The sequence below is a fragment of the Indicator indicator genome, chromosome 33, assembly GCF_027791375.1.
Source record: "Indicator indicator isolate 239-I01 chromosome 33, UM_Iind_1.1, whole genome shotgun sequence".
NCBI classification, from domain to species: Eukaryota; Metazoa; Chordata; class Aves; order Piciformes; family Indicatoridae; genus Indicator; species Indicator indicator.
In genome coordinates, this window is record NC_072042.1 from 7,264,361 (window position 1) to 7,282,064 (window position 17,704).

General features: G+C 56.1%; 2 protein-coding genes, 1 long non-coding RNA gene and 4 other non-coding genes across 9 annotated transcripts; 1 reads left to right on the forward strand and 6 right to left on the reverse strand.

Moving 5' to 3' along the window:
* Positions 1 to 104: 104 nt before the first annotated feature.
* On the reverse strand, positions 105 to 233 carry LOC128977818 (U11 spliceosomal RNA). Its single transcript, XR_008489431.1, has one exon. It is a non-coding gene; the product is annotated as a U11 spliceosomal RNA (small nuclear RNA).
* Positions 234 to 607: 374 nt separating this feature from the next.
* TAF12 (TATA-box binding protein associated factor 12) lies at positions 608 to 7,339 on the forward strand. Of its 2 annotated transcripts, none has more exons than XM_054395377.1 (6): positions 608 to 654; positions 3,868 to 4,119; positions 4,974 to 5,051; positions 5,326 to 5,440; positions 6,070 to 6,158; positions 6,907 to 7,339. In XM_054395377.1, the coding sequence occupies exons 2-6, from the start codon at positions 3,952 to 3,954 to the stop codon at positions 6,940 to 6,942; spliced, it is 486 nt and encodes a 161-aa protein (XP_054251352.1). In that variant the 5' UTR covers positions 608 to 654; positions 3,868 to 3,951; the 3' UTR covers positions 6,943 to 7,339. The 2 variants fall into 2 exon arrangements, with proteins under 2 accessions (XP_054251352.1, XP_054251351.1); XM_054395376.1 differs by lacking the exon at positions 608 to 654 and adding an exon at positions 2,479 to 2,547.
* Positions 7,340 to 8,358: 1,019 nt separating this feature from the next.
* RAB42 (RAB42, member RAS oncogene family) lies at positions 8,359 to 12,634 on the reverse strand. Its single transcript, XM_054395217.1, is given in 5 exon segments — positions 8,359 to 8,853; positions 9,723 to 9,976; positions 9,979 to 10,088; positions 10,091 to 10,138; positions 12,229 to 12,634. Coding segments are annotated over 5 exon segments (1,251 nt in total). The 3' UTR covers positions 8,359 to 8,420.
* Positions 12,635 to 13,531: 897 nt separating this feature from the next.
* Positions 13,532 to 16,237, reverse strand: LOC128977736 (uncharacterized). 2 transcript variants are annotated; one of them, XR_008489426.1, is made up of 5 exons: positions 16,039 to 16,237; positions 15,552 to 15,614; positions 14,893 to 14,951; positions 14,415 to 14,522; positions 13,532 to 13,845 (listed from the first exon to the last, which is right to left on the reverse strand). It is a non-coding gene; the product is annotated as an uncharacterized LOC128977736 (long non-coding RNA). The 2 variants fall into 2 exon arrangements; XR_008489425.1 differs by having other exon boundaries at positions 15,552 to 15,617.
* On the reverse strand, positions 13,987 to 14,058 carry LOC128977820 (small nucleolar RNA SNORD99). The gene has a single exon (XR_008489433.1). It is a non-coding gene; the product is annotated as a small nucleolar RNA SNORD99 (small nucleolar RNA).
* On the reverse strand, positions 15,065 to 15,196 carry LOC128977825 (small nucleolar RNA SNORA44). The gene has a single exon (XR_008489437.1). It is a non-coding gene; the product is annotated as a small nucleolar RNA SNORA44 (small nucleolar RNA).
* LOC128977824 (small nucleolar RNA SNORA16B/SNORA16A family) lies at positions 15,812 to 15,956 on the reverse strand. The gene has a single exon (XR_008489436.1). It is a non-coding gene; the product is annotated as a small nucleolar RNA SNORA16B/SNORA16A family (small nucleolar RNA).
* Positions 16,238 to 17,704: the final 1,467 nt, after the last annotated feature.

The following is a 17,704-nucleotide window of genomic DNA, read 5'->3' on the forward strand; positions in this document are numbered from 1 at the left end:
CAGCCGCTGCTGAGCGCTCTGATGCCGCCACCTCACGAGCTCTGCAAGCACCGTCAGCCCCAAAACCCAACCCTCTTCCCTCTCTCACTTCGACTACAAATCCTCGGGGCGCCGGAACAAGCGGTTACCGGCACCCCCCGTACAAAAATTGTGCTTCCGAAATCTCTTGATGTCGATTCCGCGAAGGCGGCCGCGCGACCGCCCCCGTGCCACACACGGCAGAAACCCTTTTTAAACAGCACATTACGCGCACCAATACGGGAAACCGGTAGAGCTCTACTTAGTGTAGGGCGAGTTGCCCTTTCGTTTTTCTCCCACCAGCAGCGCCGCAGTCCTGTTCCTCTTCGATTTAACCTCTGTTTCGTCCACTCTTACCTATTTCTGCCATTCCTTCTTTACCTGCTGTTTTCCAGCCTCGTTGTCCACATAGGGATATGCAAATCGCGTAGAGCATGCTGGGTCCTCTCCGCCAGGGGAGGTGCCTGGCGGTGGGCGGGGCGGTACGCACGCGCAGCCAGGATCCCTTAGTGATTTGCTGGCGCCGCGGAGCGCTTCCGGGTGGCGGTGGGCGGTGCCCCGGAAGGGCTCGGGGCTGCGCGGCGGAAGGAGCGCACCTGGTGGCGGAGCTTCGGTCCGCCTGCGGGTCATGGGGAGGTACGGGTCGGTGGAGGGGCAGGGTGGGGATCGAGGGGGTCCTTTCCCCGCTGGCGAAAGGCTCTAGATCCTTTACAGCAGCTTCTACTGCCTAAAATAAGGAAGGAGCGCGGGGGCGGCGGGCCGTGTCCCGCCGCTCACCGGAACGAGCCGGGCCTGGCGCCGGTATTCAAACCGTCGTCTGTGCGAACGTCAGGAGATCGGGAGGGAGGCCCTGGAGTCGGAGAGGTGACCCCTTGACAGGCAGGGCGAGGCGAGTTCGGAGTTTTTTTCCCGACGGCTTCGACCCCCGCAGCCGGCGGAGACCTTTTGCACGGGAATGTATCGTTCAGTCCTATAATGGCGTTCCTCATGGGCAGGCGTGGGGCTGGTGATCTCCGTAAAATGGTGTCTGGGAAGATGCTGGATGAAAACCTCTGTGAGTGCAGAGCTGTGGCCTCCCCAGGTGCCAAGTGTTAGTGTTTGGGGGTAAAGTGAGTGAGGAGGTTTGAGTTACCTATCAGCATCTGACAGCAGCTCGGGGGGATTTGTTCCCTTTTAGCTGGTGGAGCCCATGGATAAATGCTGGGGACGGACCCTTCACTGAGCAGTGTAAGGGAATGCTCTACTTCACAGTTCTTATAACTAAAGCAGAAAACAACTTCCCCCGTTTGGAAAAAGAGAAGACTTAGAGGGGATTTAATAAATGTTTATAAATATCTGAGGGCTGGGTGTCAGGAGGGAGGGGACAGGCTCTTCTCACTTGCTCCCTGTGATAGGACAAGGAGCAATGGATGTAAGCTGCAGCACAGGAGATTCCACCTCAACACAAGGGGGAACTTCTTTACTATAAGGGTGACAGAGCACTGGACCAGGCTGCCCAGAGGGGTTGTAGAGTCTCCTTCTCTGGAGACTTTCAAGGCCTGTCTGGATGTGTTTCTCTATGACCTGAGCTAGATTGTATGGTCCTGCTCTGGCAGGGGGATTGGACTTGATGATCTATTTGGGTCCCTTCCAACCCCTGACATCCTGTGATCCTGTGATTAATAATAAAGGAACACCCAGACTGTGCATCTAAATAATGGCAAAAATTGTTATGTCTTGACAGAAGAGGGAGCCTTGTAGCCTTGTATCCCTCCAGAGAACATGCTGAAGGTTTGTTTGGCCTTGACATAGATTTTAATTGCATTTGTAACCCTGTGCAGTGGTACCAGTGCTTAGTGAGTTACAGCAGTGCTAATTGTGGCTGTCAAACCTAATCCTGCCACAGAGGGAAGCTGAGGGAAGGTCCGGGCTCGTCTGCACATCGCTGCTGACAGCAGATCCCAAGATACTCTGTTTTCTGACAGAAGAGTGGAATTTGGCCCAAGTTCTACTGCCATTTCAGGACTAGATATTGGGGAAAAAATTCTTTACAGTGAAGGTGGTGAGAGACTAGAACAGGTTGCCCAGGGAGGCCATGGATGCCCCCTCTCTGGAGATGTTCAAGGCCAGACTGGATGAGGCCTTGAGCAGTCTGGGCTGGTGGAGATGTCCCTGCCCATGGCAGGGGGTTGGAACTGGATGAGCTTTAAGGTCCCTTCCAGCCCAACCCATTCTGTGAGTCTGTGAATCCTCATCCTCTGCAGCAGTGATTCTGTGTTATCTTCTGATAAGTAAACCCTCTGGTGCTGCAGTGAGGGCCACAGGTGATCTCCTGCATGAAACTGCATCCTCTCATGCTGCTCTGCTGGAATGGGTGGGATGAGACCTGTCTGGTGTTCCTGTAGGAGTGGGAGTTGTGTGGAAGAGGCGGAAGCGAGAGTAGGGTTCTGCTGCCTCCTGCCCTGGGAAGGTTTGGAGACCATGGCCGCTGCGTTCGCTGGCCCCACAGCGGTCGCTGATGTTATTAAAGATCTAGACACTCAGATAGCTGTAAGTAAAGCATGGGACTGGCATGTGGGATCTTCACATTCCCCTGAATTTCTGTGTGGGGATCTTAACAGCACGTGAAGAGTGCAATAAGATCCAGAAATCAATCAAATTACTTTCTGCTGCCTAAGTGCTTCCTGCCCAAGGATTTTAGGGCTTTCTCCCCTGCATGGTGGCTAAGAATTCCTGCTTTGTGGGTTTGTGAACAGCCTGAGAACTAAAATCAAGACTGTAAAGTCCTTCCTGATCTCGTGCTGAGCTTCTGGTCCATTTGAGGAGTTTATGGGTGTGAGTGTAACGGTTTTCCATTGTTAATTCAGTTCAAACGGAGCTAGAAACTTGCTGAGGGCTCTGCAGAAGTGTCCTGGGTCTGAATTGTCCTGAAGGCACTCTGTGTGGGTGGGTGTGGCAGTGCATGAGTGTGCTGTGGAGTTAAGCCCTAAAGCAGCCACTTGCCAGTGCTCCTCTGTGATGTCTCCTTTGTGTTTGGTGTGAATTAATCCAAACTAACCAAGTGTACCCTGATGAGGGGCAGCCTCTGCAGCTCAGGGAGCAGATTCCAGACTCCTTGTGGAGCAGTAAGGACAGAACAAACTTCCAGCCATGACAGAGTAGCTGCCAGTCTGTCTGTGTGGCAGCCAGTGGCAAATAACCTGGGTAGCTTCAGGCGCTGAAGGACTGAGTAATCACTGTGCTGCCACAAACCACCTCTGGTTCAGTACTAACAGCTCAGTAAATCTGGCGCTGTGGCTCTGGCATTAGCTCTGAGCACCCAACACTGGAAACAACCCCTACATTGCTGAGCCTGCACTGAGGGATTGCTGCAGGCTGGGCTTGCAGTGGGGTGTTGCTGAGAAGGAAACCTCCACCTGCATACTCCCAGGAGAGCCTGAACCCCGACCCCTTCTCAGGAGATGAGGACTCAGACACTGCCTGCTGCTGCTCTGCTGTGCTGCTGCAGGAGCAAGCTGTGTCTTCAAAGCTCTTTGTGGTCCAGGTGCAGTGGATTCAGAAGTCCCTGGCTGGGGACTGAGGGGTGGCTCCCTCGGGTGGGATTCACCCCCAGAGCAAGCAGGTCAGCACCACTGCAGAGTTTCTGCCTCTTGTCAGCGCTTGGCTGCTGTGCTCCTTGTGGAGAGCTTCATGTTCCATGCACCAGGGAAGGTTTTCTCCTGACCTTCACTTCTGTCCTCTTGCTGCGCCCAGAGAGACCAGATCCTCTGTAAAGCTCTGGGACTACTCAGGACACTGTTACCCTGGGCAAAAGCAGGATCAGCCTGTGGGGTTCTGTTTGCTAACTCTGCATTTCCTTTCCTTTGGCAGTTGATTGGTTTGGGTCCCCACAACCCCAAGAAGAAACAGGACCTGGATAAGCTTTATGATCTCAAAGCTAAAGCCCAACAGATTATGAACCAGTTTGGCCCTTCTACCTTGATCAACCTCTCCAACTTCTCCTCCATAAAGCCAGAACCAGCCAGCACTCCCCCGCAGAGCTCCATGGCCAACAGCACTGTGGTGGCGAAGGTGCCTGGGACGCCCAGTGGAGGAGGTCGGCTCAGCCCTGAGAGCAACCAGGTACCTCCCTCCCTTGCCTCAGGACAATGAGGGAGGCCTTCAGACTTGCCTGGGGCTTAGTTCTCTGTTTCCTTAACCTACCTCAGGTTGCCCAGAGAGCAGGGGGAAGATTCCAGGTCAGGTTGTTTGGGACTCTGAGCAACCTGCTCCAGTTGCAGATGTCCCTGCTGAGTGCAGTGGGCTGGACTTAGATGAGCTTTAAAGCTCCCTTACAAACCATTCCATGATTTTATGAATTTCCCATGTGTGTCTGGTTTCTCTGGCCGGGCTAGCAGATCAGGATGATAACTTCATCCCTGTCCTGTAAGCCCGAGTGTCCTGGTGTTGCTCAACAGCAGCAGAATTTCTGCTCCCTGCCCTGTTGGGGGTGAGAGAGGGCTGCCTTCTGCCCTAGAATAACCCAGGACTCCCAGGTCTGGTCTCCATTTGAAACACTAAAGCTGATAAGCACCAGAGCCCTGGAAATGCCTCCCTTGTCCCCTGAGCACAAACGCAGTCACCAACAAGGTGCCTGCAATTCTGTTTGCCTCTTAAACCCTTTGCTTCTGCCTTGCCCCCCCCCCTGCCACCAGCCTTGCTCTAGCCAGTGGCATTTTAGGGCCAGTTTAGTGCAAGAGACCTCTTTGTCCTGGCCCTGCTGCATTCTACTTCCTGTTCAGAGCAACCCCTGGGGCTGCAAAATGCCTCCTTATACCCGATGGTTCTTGTCTCAGATGGTTCCTATCTCTGCCAGTTCTGAGCTGTGTCAACACCTCAGCTGGGAGATGGGAGAGAGGAGGTCTCTTGTGGCTGTGTTGCATAGGCAGCTGCCAAAGCTCAAGAAGTAAATCCTTCTCCTTCTCCTCCATGCTCAGGTTTTAACCAAGAAGAAATTGCAGGATCTGGTGCGTGAGGTGGATCCAAATGAGCAGCTGGATGAAGATGTGGAGGAAGTAGGTACCCATGGCAGGGGCTGCAAAAAGACCTAATGTAGGCTTTTTTTAGGGACCAGTGGCCCTGTGTGTGAGGGAGGGAGGCTGGGTTGGTTCATTTTACACCTCGGGAGTCTTCTGTTCCCTGCATCCTTCAGCCATCTGCTGCTGCATCCTGGTGTCTGAAAGAGTTTAAAACAGCAGCAAACACCTTTGAAACACCATCTCCTGAGGGCTTTTTTCATACTTCCCATGTGATGTGAGCAGCTTGGTGGTTGTCCTTGTTCTGCCCCAGATGCTGCTGCAGATCGCCGATGATTTCATCGAGAGTGTGGTGACTGCAGCCTGTCAGCTCGCGCGGCACCGCAAGTCCAACACCCTGGAGGTCAAAGATGTGCAGCTGCACCTTGGTGAGTGCTTCCCTTTTGCCCGTTTTCCTCTCAGCTGAAGTCAGGGCATGGCCCTGGTGTCAGGCTGGAAACCTGTGAGTAGCTGCAGCCTTGTTGCCTCTTAATAACAGCAAGGGGCTGAAGGAGGTGTCTGCCTCTAACCACCCCCTCTTCAGATCACAGAATCACAGATGGGAGGGGTTAGAAGGGACTTCCAGAGATCGAGTCCAACCCCCTATCAGAGCAGGGTCACCCAGGGCAGGTCACACAGGAACACATCCAGACATGGCTTGAAAGCCTCCAGAGAGGGAGACCCCCAACCTCTCTGGGCAGCCTGCTTCAGGCCTTCAGCACCAGTTTGTGTCCATTGTCCCTTGTCCCGTTGCTGGGCACCACTGACAAGAGGCTGGCACCTTCCTGACACCTACCCTTCATCTATGCAGTTTGTAACCTGTCTTGGAAGCTCTCCAGCACAGGGGCTACGTCTTTCCCACATTTCCTACTGTGCAGCCCTCCACTGCTCTGCTTTTGGGAAGCTTTCCTAGCTGGTGTGTGGATCACCAGCTCCAGACAGTCTGCTGCCAGTGGTGACAAGGACACTGCTGTGAGGGGTGGCTGGGGCAAAGCTGCTGACCTGTACTCCCTTCCAGAGCGTCAGTGGAACATGTGGATCCCAGGCTTTGGTTCTGAAGAGATCAGGCCCTACAAAAAAGCCTGCACTACAGAAGCTCACAAACAGGTAAGGAGCCATAAGGGGAATGGTCTTTGACTCCTGGCAGTGTGAATTTGTAGCCTCTTCCAAGTGGTTTGAACTTCAAATGACTTCAGAGTCTCTTCACTGGTTTGTGCAGAGAGGACCTCTCAGTGCTTCAAGGGCTGAGCAGACAGCTGGTGATAGACTTGTGAGCAGGGCCTGTTGTGACAGGACAAGGGGGGGATGGTTTGGACTGAAAGAGGGAGACAGAGTGGAGAGAAGGAAGAACTTTTGATGCTGAGAGTGGTGAGAGTCTGTCTCAGGTTGCCCAGAGAGGTAGGAGTTGCCCCATGTCTGGCACCATTGCAGGTCAGGTTGTCTGGGGCTCATGAGCAGCCTGCTCTGGTTGCAGCTGTCCTGGTCACCAGCAGTGGCCTTTTGGGTGGGTGGTTAGAGACAGGGAGAAGCTGCCCCGGGAGCTGTTGCAGTTCATGGAAGTTGTTGCATCTCCCCTCCTGCAGCAGCTTCTGAACTCAGAGAGGCCTTGCAATGGGGTTTGATCTGTGCACTAGCTTTGAGGTTCCACCCCTCGAGGGGAGGAGCCCAGGTCCTTGCTCTCCGTCTGCCTCCAGCTTGAGACCCCATTAAGATTCAAACAGACCTGAAAGTCCTGTGTGGGAACAAGTCAGCCGTGTTCTGAGGAACACAAGACACTTTGTAGCTGCACAGTGACAGGTTTGTTCTGCTCTAACTTTGAGCTTCTCAGCCTCCTGTGTTCTCTTTCCTCCCACAGAGGATGGCTCTGATCCGGAAAACTACCAAGAAATAGCCCCTGGGAGGAACCAGGAGCAGACCCAGCACGTTTGGGACAGCTGTAGCCTCCACCACCATCCGTGGGATGTTTTTTCTAATGCTTTACAGAGAAGCATATATTTTTTATGAATGGTGCAGCAATATCTTGACTTTACGAGGAGTTCTGCCAAAAACATTCTCCTCCCCCTTCCTCCTTTCCCCCACAGGCACAGTGTGTCTCAGCCCAGAGACTTTTTCTTTGTGACTTGAAAGTGGTTTCTCGTATCAGTGGTTACCCAAGGGACAGAGCCTTTGTATGGGACAGTATTAGAAGCACCTGTAGAGGTTTTTGTTTCCTCCCTCCTGCCCCTACCTGCTCCAGTACTTTGTAATGTCAGTGTTTATACAAATACTTGCCTTTGTTTTACATGAATAAAGAAATTATTGCTCTAAGGCCATGGCACAGCCTTGTGCTCTTCAGGCAGCTTCCACACTGCTGCTTTCTCTGGTTGGCATCCTGGGGAGACCTCTGCCCTGGGCTTTGGAGCCAGTGGGAGGCTTTAGTCTGGCTCTGCTGTGCTGGTGGGGCTGGGCAGGTGCTTCACCTCCTCACATCCAGCCCAGGGTGAGGAGATTCCGCATCACCTGAACCATGAGGAGCAGGGTGTAGTGGCTGAGGCCAAGGCATTGAGGTGATGCTGCTTCTCTGATTGCCTGGCACACAGGAGAGGCCATGCCCCATGCCTGTCCCTGCCTGCTCTGCACAGCCTTCAGCAGAGAAGCCCGAGGTGTGTTTTTGGTGGTGAGGAGGGAGGTGGCAGCTCTGTGAACTCCTGCAAAACAGGGAGGCCCTGCCTGGCCTCCTGCTTGGTTTGCTGCTGGGCCCTGGGCCTCACGGTGCTTGCAGGGAGGGGAACAGCCCCGGCTGACATCATTTGACACCCAGGACAGGCTCCCCTCAGCTGCTGAGGAGCCCTGGCAGTGTAGGCAACACCAGGCTGGGGGCTGCTGGGGCAGAGCTGCTCCTGCACCACAGCTTGCAGGAACAAGGAGTTGTTCCCTGACTGCTCCAGCTTGGTGTGCCCAAGAGGAGCTGCTCCTCAGCCCCTCCTGAGCATGGAGGAGACCAGCTCTGGGTGAGAAGGTTGGGTGATTGAAGGGAGTTTCAATCACCATGGACCTGCTGTGGGACCTGGGGTGCTGGGAGCAGCTGTGGTGCTGTGCCAGAGGCTGGGGACAGCCTTGTAGAAAGGGATGTGGAAAGAGAAGGGGGGAGGGAATATGGGGGGGATGACACCCACCTCTGCAGATCACTGCCCCACCCTGCCCGTGGGCAGCCTTGGCACCAGCTGCTTCCCCTTCCCCAGGAAAACACAGGCAGGCAGAGAGGTGAGCTGGGTGGGTGTTTAATGTGCCCTTGCCCACTGCTCCTGCTGCACCTCAGCTGCTCCATCCCCACCTCACCTCCTGTGCACTGCAGCGGGCAGAGCCCAGCAAGTCCCAGTATCCCCAGCTCTAGCAGGAGCATCTGTTCCTCTTCTCTTCCTTCTCAGGCACCTGTGCCCTGTGCTGTGCTGGCAGTGGGATGCTGCTCCTCACTCCCTCCCACGCCTTACCGGGTGCCAGCCACCCTGTCTGCAGTGCCTGGTAGATGCCCCGGGTCAGCATCTGGAAGGCCTGTGCCACGTTGCTGGCATCCTTGGCCGAGGTCTCCACATACTGCATCCCCAGTGAGGCTGCCAGCTTCTCTGCCTCCTTCCTGCCCACCTGCCGCTGCCCAACCAGGTCGCTTTTGTGCCCCACCAGCAGGAAGATGATGTGGGAGGGCTGCAGGGTGTCCGTCACCTCCTGGTGCCAGCGCCGCACGCTCTCGAAGGATGCGCGGTTGGTGAGGTCGAAGAGCAGCATCCCCCCAGCTGAGCTGCGGTAGTAGGAGCGAGTCACAGACCTGGGCGCAGAGAGGACCAGCGTCAGCAGATCCAGGGCTGCCTGGGCTCACCTCAGGCAGCATCTTCCCTGTCCGAAGGGCAGCCTCAGCCACATCCTGACTCCTGCAACCCACATCTTGCTCCTAAGACCCCATGAGAGTGAGGAGCCCTGGCCCCTTCTGCTGTACCTGCAAGGGCTGCAGGCAGACATGGCCCTGCACAGCGATCCAAGTTCCCCCACCCACTGGAGCCACATCCCTGGAGCTATCCAGTGTCCTACAGTCATGTCTTGGAGCTCCCACATCTTCTGAAGGCACATCCTGGAGTGCCCTCATCTCCTGTAGCTGTGCCACTCAAGCTCTCCTGTCCCCTGCAGCCATATGCTTCAAACTGGCCCATCCTCTGCAGCCACATTCCCTGAGCTCCCTTGTTGCCAGCAGCCAGCCTAGCCTATGGAAGGCAGCCCCAGCAGTGAGGTGTGAAGGCTCCTGGCAGTTGAGCTGGGCAAACCACTTTGTCTAGCTCCCAGTGGGCTCCCAGCCTCTGCCCCATCACTGTGCAGCTGGTGGGGCAGAGGGGTGCTAGGAGTGTCTGTGTGGGGTGCCCTGTACCTGCTCTGGAGCTGGAGCCAGGGCTTGCAAAACAATCCCAAGGGCTCCTCTCTCTGGGACACCCTTGGCTTTGGGTGCCTCAAAGCCTGACCCTCAGGGCCCCTGCAGCCTGCAGGGGCTCCCACAGGGCTCCCCCAGCAAGGGGGCCATGGTGGGGATGATATGGCTACATCCAGGCCCTCCACAGGCTTGGGATCGACATCCCACCAGCAGTCTAAAGCCAGGGGAACACCTGGCCCTGTCACCCCTCCCCACATCATGGCTGGAGCCAGACCCACCTGAACCGCTCCTGCCCAGCTGTGTCCCAGAACTGCAGCTTCACCCTCAGCCCTGGCTCCAGCTCCACATACTGCACATGGAAGTCCACCCCCACAGTCTGGTTGATGGCGTCCAGGAAGACACCCTCGGTGTAGCGCCGCAGCAGCGAGGACTTGCCCACCGTGGAGTCCCCCAGCATGATGACCCTGAACTGGTACTGCCACCGAGGTTCCATCAGCACTGCCACACTCTGCTGGCTCCAGTGCCAGGAGCATGCTCAGGCAGGCAGCACCGAGGCCTCTGCTCCTCCACCCAGGAGGCGTTCCCAACACCATGGGTGCTGGGTGGCTCCTGCGCAGCCTCCTCGCTTCCTTTATCTTGGCTCCATCCAACTGGAAGCACCCAAGCTGGGCCTGGTCCCATTTTCCCAGTGGCCCTGGAACAGGAGGGCCATCAAGTGATGTGGCCACACCATCACCGACCCTCCCATAGCAGAGCAAATGTGTCACAGAACCTTTTGGGTTGGAGAAGACCTTGAAGATCATCCAGTCCGACCATGAACCCAGCACCACCAAGTGTCTTTCAGCACCACAGCTCCAGGGCTTTTAAACCTCCCTCCCCGGGGCCCAGTGCTCAGCCCAATCTTAATCTGGTGTGGAAATGCCTCAGGTTTATTCAAACCACCCCTGCAGGGGAGTGTCAGGTTCTCAGAGCCCCCCCAGTTAAGGGCCTGAAATAACCCAGGGTGGGGACTGCAGCCCTGTACATCACCCAAGGGTGGGAGACTGCAGGGTGCTGGGGTGGGAGGGAAGCAGCCCCATGGGTGGAGGGTCCCCATCAGCACTGGCAGCACTCCCGGGGCTCCCCCTGCACCAGGGTCCGGTGGTGGCTCTGTTTGGGGATGAGCCTGATACCACTACAGCCACTGTGAGGGGAGAGCCCCTTCTGCTCCCCCAGAGCTCACTGGATGCCCCCTGCCAGCATCTGAAAGGCCAACTCCACGTTGAGGTTGGTGCAGGCTGAGGTCTTCATGAAGGTGATGCCCAGGGTGGCAGCCAGGTGCCAGGCCTCCTCCGCTGACACCATGTGCTTGGCCACCTGTGCTGGTTTGAGGCCAGCCAGAACATCTCTTGCCCCGAAAGGGACAAAAGAATGACACATGCAAACGGATTGGAGAGTGGTGGAAAAAGTTAAAATGGAAAAACGAATTGGTGAAGCTACAGAGAACTACAAGCTACAAAGCATAGTGACAAAGAGTATCCCAAAGCATACAGAACCCCTCACAGAATTCCCAAAAGCTTCCCAGTCCTCCCTTCCTCCCACCTGAGGGTCTACCCAACCCCTCAGGGCTCTTCCTTCCCCCCCCTCCTACTGCTAGGCAAGTCTCAGGCTGGCCAGGTCTGAGACTGCCCCCCCTCCATTCTCCTCCTGGCATTAGGCCTAGACAGGCCTAAGAGGCCTTGAGGATACTCCCCCGGCATTACCCGATAAGAGAGGACATCTCCCATGGGAGCAGAGGGAAGAAAGAGGAAGAGAATGACTCTGCAGATGGCCTTATAGGGCGCAGGATTTATGGGTAGAAATACGCCATTTCCTGTGTCCACCCCTCTGGGTGGGCACCCAGGACACCAGAGGTGTATCTCATGTAGCAGTGGCAGGGGGCACCCAGCCTAAACTGCCACACCACCAGGTCACTCTTGTGCCCCACCAAGATGAAGGAGGGGGCTGTCCTCAGCTGCTTCCCAGTACCGTCCAGGAACGTGCTCGAAGGATGCTCAATTGGTGAGATCAAAAAACAGCAGCGCCTCTGCTGCACTTCGGTAGAAGGACCTGGGCACACCATGGTAAATTTGGGGGCGAACCTCGGCATCTAAATCCATAGGATGAGGCTTGGGGGGATTGTTGGGTCCCAGCTAGGACCTCGGTATTAGGAAGGGGAGACTTGACTGGTCGACTTGCACTCTCCCTTTTCTGCTCAGCATCCCCCCAGCCCCAGACTGGGGGGGGGGGGAGGTCCAAAGGCGGCTTGGGGTCTTTGCAGGGGCTTCAGGATCCCTCCACCCCCTCCACCCCAACCTGAGCCGCAGTGGACAGGGGCAACACCAATGGGTGGGGGTCTCAGTGCTAGGCAGAAATGGAGCACCCCTAGATCAGTCCCCGGGCTCCCAAAAGGCTCCCAGGTATGGAGGCAGTGCTGGCACCCTCCTCCATCCACAGCCTCCAGATCTTCAGCCCTTCACACCCCATTTGAGCTTCGTTCATGCTCTCAGAAGCTCCTGACTCCAGCCTGATCCAATCAGGAAGGAAATCCTCCAGCCCTCCAAGACCCCAGGACCTGCATCCAGCTCTGCCCTCTTGGCCACCCCCCAAAATCAGCTCCAGCTTCGCTCCAAGCTCAGCAGTTTCATCAACCCCGAACATATCAGCGGCTGTCACTGCTGGTCCCCACACGCCCACCCCAGTGTCAGGGCAAAGGGTCAGCTGAGTGCTGGGGTCCCACATGGGGGCTGTGTCCCTGTCCCCAGCTCATGTGAACCGCTCCTGGCCGGCAGTGTCCCATAGCTGCAGCTTCGTCTTGCTGGTGGGTGGCAACACCACGGTTCGGCTGTAGAACTCCACGCCGATGGTAGGGCTGGGGGCTGCTCTCCCCCTCCTGGACACGGAACTGGTAGTGTCCCTCAGGGTCAGAGTCTTGGGGGGGACCTCTCATTGTTCCCATCTTGGCTGCTATGCCCGAGGCAGTTTGACTCACCAGCTCCAGACTGGCCAGGTCCTGGCCCAGCTGGTTGTGCTGTGCTGGTGGGACTGGCAACAGGTTTCCACCCCTGCCCCACCCTGCAGCACCTTCCCTGGGGACAGTTCTGGCCTCACAGGCACCCAGGCAGACAAAGTGTCCCAGGGACGAGGGAGTAGCCACCGGCTCCGTCCTCATCCTGCCATCCAAACATCCAGGATGTTTGGCATTGTTCCGCTGCCCGGCTTTGCTGGAAGGGGCCAGGCTGTGATGTCCCAACAGAGGCGCTGGAGCCACCAAAGAAGCCAAAATCCTGGGGGAGCCGAGAGGGACAAGCTCTGCGGGAAAGGGGCACCCAAGTCCCCATGAGGAGACAGGAAGAGGGGTCAGAGGCACTGTCTCAGAGTCCCCAGGACAAAGGTGCTCTCTGCAAACAGCCCGGGGCACCCACAGAGGCATGCGGACTCTGACACCACCTGGCCCTGCCCCTCACGATAGCTGTCAGACAGAAACACCACAAAGGCTGCAGCACCTCTGGGGCAGCTTCCACTGCACTTGGTCCCCACCTGAGAAAATGGGCAACGACTCACCAGGGCAACGCAACTGTCCCTGGGCAGGAGCTGGGGTGCTCCACTCACCTCTGCAACCCTCCTCCACACACAGGGACCCACCACCCAGGGGGCCAAGGAGGAACCGCCAGTGGTGGATACTGCCCCAGCTCCCATGTCTGAAGAAAGGGAAAGAGCAGCTCCTGGTTAGCCCAGCTCTGGAGTGCAAAGGGATCCTCCTCAGCTTACTCAGGTGGCTCAACACTATGGGAAGCGCCAACTCTGCAGACAGACCAGTGAGACAAAATCACATCTGAGCCCGCACCAGCTGCCTGGTACAGCCATGGCAGAACTGACAGAACCTACCTGGCAGGATCCATTATCTCTGGCAGAACCAGGTGCTCAGATTTCAGTTGTCTCATCCCCAGCACTCAGGACATCAGCTAGGACTACTCCCACCACCCACCCAGAGGTCCCAGCCCTGGCTCAGCAGTCAGGTGCCACCCCACTCCAACACCTGCAGCAGACAGTGAGAATTCCATGGGGCAGAGTTTATTCAAAGTATTTCCCATCTGGACCCTTCCCCAAGCTCTTCTGAGAAACAGGAGGGACTAAGCATTTAAATGGGACTCTGAGCAGCACCTGGAGCGAAACCAGTTCCCTCTCCCCATGGTGCAGGTGCACTGAGCCCAGGAGCAGCTGTTACACCACCCAGCTGTTACATCATGGCTTGGGAAGGGGCTGGATCTCGCTACACCAAACTCCCACTTCTCGAGGAAAGCTAGAGAAAAACCAAGTCTTGCTCTGCAGCACCGAAGCCCTTTGGGACCAGCTTACCTAAGATCCACACACTGCAGAGACCTGGAGGGGTGATAAAGAAATAAAGCAGCCTGAGTAAGAGCAGCTGGGCCTACCTGGATCTCACTACCACTCCCTGCCCCATACCTCCCTGACACTCCCTCTTCCTCTCCCCACACCATGAGGAGTGTTTGGTTAGATCATGCCTGGCCTCAGCCCCATATCCGCAAGACTCATCCATCAGTCTCCAAAGCAAGGGAGTCATCACTGACCAGGCTCCTGTGGTGTGACCATCTCGTGGGCACTGCTCTGCAGCGAACAACCTGCCCAGTTAAAAAATGGTAATCATGGAGTGGTTTTGGTGGGGATTTTTAAAGCTCCTCTAGCCAATCCCCTCTGCAGTCAGCAGGGACATCTGCAACTAGAGCAGGTTGCTCAGAGCCCAAACCAACCTGACCTGGAATGGTTCCAGGTATAAATGAAGTCCATCATCCCCACCAGCACAGCCCAGACTAAGGACTGGCTCCTTCCAGCATGGGCACAGTTGGCTGGATCTGTCCTTTGTCTTCCAGGACCAGCAGGATCCCACTCCAAACCCCAGCAGCTGGTTACAGCCCACAAAGGACACTCACATAGCTCCACGTCACAGCTGTTCCAACTCAGGCCCTTAGGAAAGCAAGCCCAGTTCCCTGCCTGGGACAGGGCCTCACGTGCTCCTGCCCTTTTCCATGCTGCCATTCCTGAAAGCAGAGAGCCAGGGGTGAGGATCTGCAGCTAACAGGTCACTGTGCACAGGGAATGGAGGCATCAGATCCAGCCCCAGCCTGCAGACCTCCACAGCAAGCCACTCTCCACACATTCCCAACACTCAACCTTCTCCTTGACTAGGGGAGCTCAGTCCCACCCCAGCCCTCCCACAGGAGCAGCATCAACACAAAATGTCTTCCCACTGGCCCCTCTCAGAGCTGGACACCACCAGTATGGAGCCCAAGACCAGTCTGAACTTTGTTTTTCCTCCTTTTTTGACCATAAGATCGGTATTCAGATCTGATGGGAAAGGGATCTGGAGGGACAGGCTGCAGAGCTCAGGATAGCGAGCCACGTTCTCACCTCAGGTCTATCCTGTAGGCTCACCATCAGCTCAGTGAGCTAGTCAGCACCAAGGAAGCCTGGAACACACCAGAACACCCCCCGGAACATCATCATCAGCGAGTGCATCATGGACACTCCCCACTCAGAAACCACCGACACCCTCCAGGACAGCACACCCCAATTCCTGAAAATATATAGGAGGGGCGAGTGACAGCAATGGGCAGGAAGAGGCCCAGCAGTCAAAGACCTTCCCGTTGCTCTTGCATGTCATTGGAGAGCTGGAGCTACTGCACAGAGCCACAGCTCTTGGATTAACATGCCCAGAGCTCACCCAGCAACGGCTGTTACAGGGTCACATGGTGTTAGGGCAGCTCTGGATCAGAGCAGATTCCCAGCTCTGCTACTGGCTGGGCCTAGTGTAGCTGAAAATCCCCTTGTTCCACCCATAAATGACCTTGACAGAGGAAGAAGTAAGGGGGAGTCTGAAGCTCTTCATGAAACCTGCCTGCAGAGGGCTTTTAAAGCTCCTCTAATCCACAGAGGATCCGCAGTGCCCTGGACAAGCGCCACACTGACAGGATCTATGAGCAGCGGACCAGGATCTGCTGCTCCAGCCATGGAGGCCACCAAATCCCCAGGACACAGGTTGATTCCACAGCCTGGACCACACCTCTAACCTGCTCAACGCTGCCAAGACATGGCTGTCACCACGCACCGGGGTCGCCTTCCATGCTGGGATGCTGCTGGGGAAGAACAAAGTCTTGAGCTTCGAGGACATGATATAGTATCTTGAACAACAGAAAAGCCGGCACCTCCCGCCTCTCCCCACACCAATCCGGACCCCAGAAGCAGGAACCTGGGGTAGTGCTTCCCTTCCCAGACACCACCTCGACCTCCAGCCAGGACCGGTGAACCCCTCAGCCTCCCGCTTCCCGAGCTTTGTATTTTCCCGAGATGTTGCCGGACAGTTACCGAAGCTCAAACTGAGCGGCGACCGTCGAGGAAAATCTCTTCGCTCTCGGCTCCTTTTTGACTGCATCAGCCACAGCACCGAGGCAGACACAGCTTCGATAGGGCCGGGCAGGCCTGCGGGGCTACCCCGCCCGACAGCCGCCTCTCCCAGGGTGGATTTTGGCTCGGCCCACGGCGGAGGCCGTCACTTACCCATGCCAGGCCCGGTTACGGAGGAACAGAAGGAGAAAAGCGCTGCCGCAGCCGCACAGCCCTTCTCGGCTCATCGGAGCGGCCCGCAGCGCAGAGCCTGGACAGAAAGAACGATACAGTGGGGCCGAGCGGCGCCAGAGCCCCGGGCACGGCGGATGGCAGCGGATTGTCCTTACTCCGCAAACATCACACAACTACAACCGCCATCACGGAAAGAGAGCGAGCACCGCCTGCGTCCGCCCCTTTATACAGGGGCAGCGCGGGTGTTGATTGGCTGCTGGGGCCTGGCCCTATTACGGAGCCTTATGGGAGGTGTAGTGCGCACAGCCCCGCCCAGCCCGCAATGGCCGCGCACCCCCACCACCCCACTTCAAAGAACCACTAAATCGTTTTGGTTGGAAAGCCCTTCAAGATCCTCCAGTCCAACCATTCTCTAACTCTACCAAGGCTTGAGGCCATTTCCTTTTGTCCTGTTGCTTGTTCCTTGTAGAGAGCAAGGAGGTCTCTCCTCAGCCTCCTTTTCTACAGCCTCAAGACCCCCAGCTCCCTCAGCTGCTGCTCCCCAGCCCTGTTCTCCAGACCTCTCCCCTTTGTTGCCTTTCTCTGAACCTCCTCCAGCCCCTCAATGTCCTTCTTGGAGTGAGGGTCCCAAAACTGAATCCAGTACTCAAGGTGTGGCCTCATCAGTGCCCAATACACTGGGAAACAATCCGTGCCCTAGCCTTGCTTGTCACACTATTCCTGATCCAAGCCAGGATGCCACTGGCCTTCTTGTCCACCTGGGCATACTGCTGGCTCATATTCAGCTGCTGTTGATCAACACCCAATCCTCAATGCCATGGCCTTGTTGGGTTATGCCATTCCATGTTGTGCTATGTCTGTGCTGTGCCACCCCAGTCTGTGCCATGCCTTCCCATGCCACTTGCGACCCCCAGGCAGCAAGACCGCCATCAACAACCCCCTGACTGGCACTGTGGGTGAGCTGCACTCCCAGCTCTGCCTCCACCACTTTCCAGTCTGGTGGCATAAAGACAATCTCTCTCTCCTCCTCCTCACAAAATCAGGGTTGTTTCTCCAAAAGGTGAAAGCATCAGCCACAGTTTTCCTCCTCTGTCCTGCCTTTTGGAAGGCAGAGGAGGGAACACCCAACCCTCAGGCAATGGAAGGGAAATTTCTTGGAAACAGAAGTCATTCTGCCAAAACAACTCCTCTGTCAGGCTCTGTCATCCAGAAGCAGCAGGAGGGATTTCAGAAGACCTACAGCTGCTAGTAAGAGACTGCTGACAGTTCTGGGGGTACTGATGGTGAAGTCACCATGAGACATCAGGTTGAAAAGCCTGAGACTGCTGATGAAAGCGCAAAAGGATGAGGGAGAACAGTAGTGACTTTTCAATCTGTTCTGAGAAAAGTTCACAGATGAAAATCCCCACAGTGCTGTGTTAATGCTTGGGCTTGATGATCTCAAAGATCTTCTCCAACCTAGATGATTCTGTGATTCTCTGACTCATCCTTTCAAGCTGGTAGCCTGACCACAAATATGCCAGATGACCAACAAAACAAGCCTGACAACCTGTTAAAAGCAGAAGGAAGTCTGGAAGTGAGCCCCAAAACTTGTGTGACCAAAGCTCTTCTAAAAACAGCCCGTCAAAGCTGGTGTGGACAGCTT

What these genes read in the sequence shown, in the direction of transcription:
- TAF12 (XM_054395376.1), top strand. Translation starts at nt 2,479, where the DNA reads ATGGCCGCTGCGTTCGCTGGCCCCACAGCGGTCGCTGATGTTATTAAA. An exon ending in ATCTAGACACTCAGATAGCT is followed by an intron (nt 2,548 to 3,867) that starts GTAAGTAAAGCA and finishes TTCCTTTGGCAG; the next exon opens with TTGATTGGTTTGGGTCCCCA. An exon ending in CTACAGAAGCTCACAAACAG is followed by an intron (nt 6,159 to 6,906) that starts GTAAGGAGCCAT and finishes TTCCTCCCACAG; the next exon opens with AGGATGGCTCTGATCCGGAA.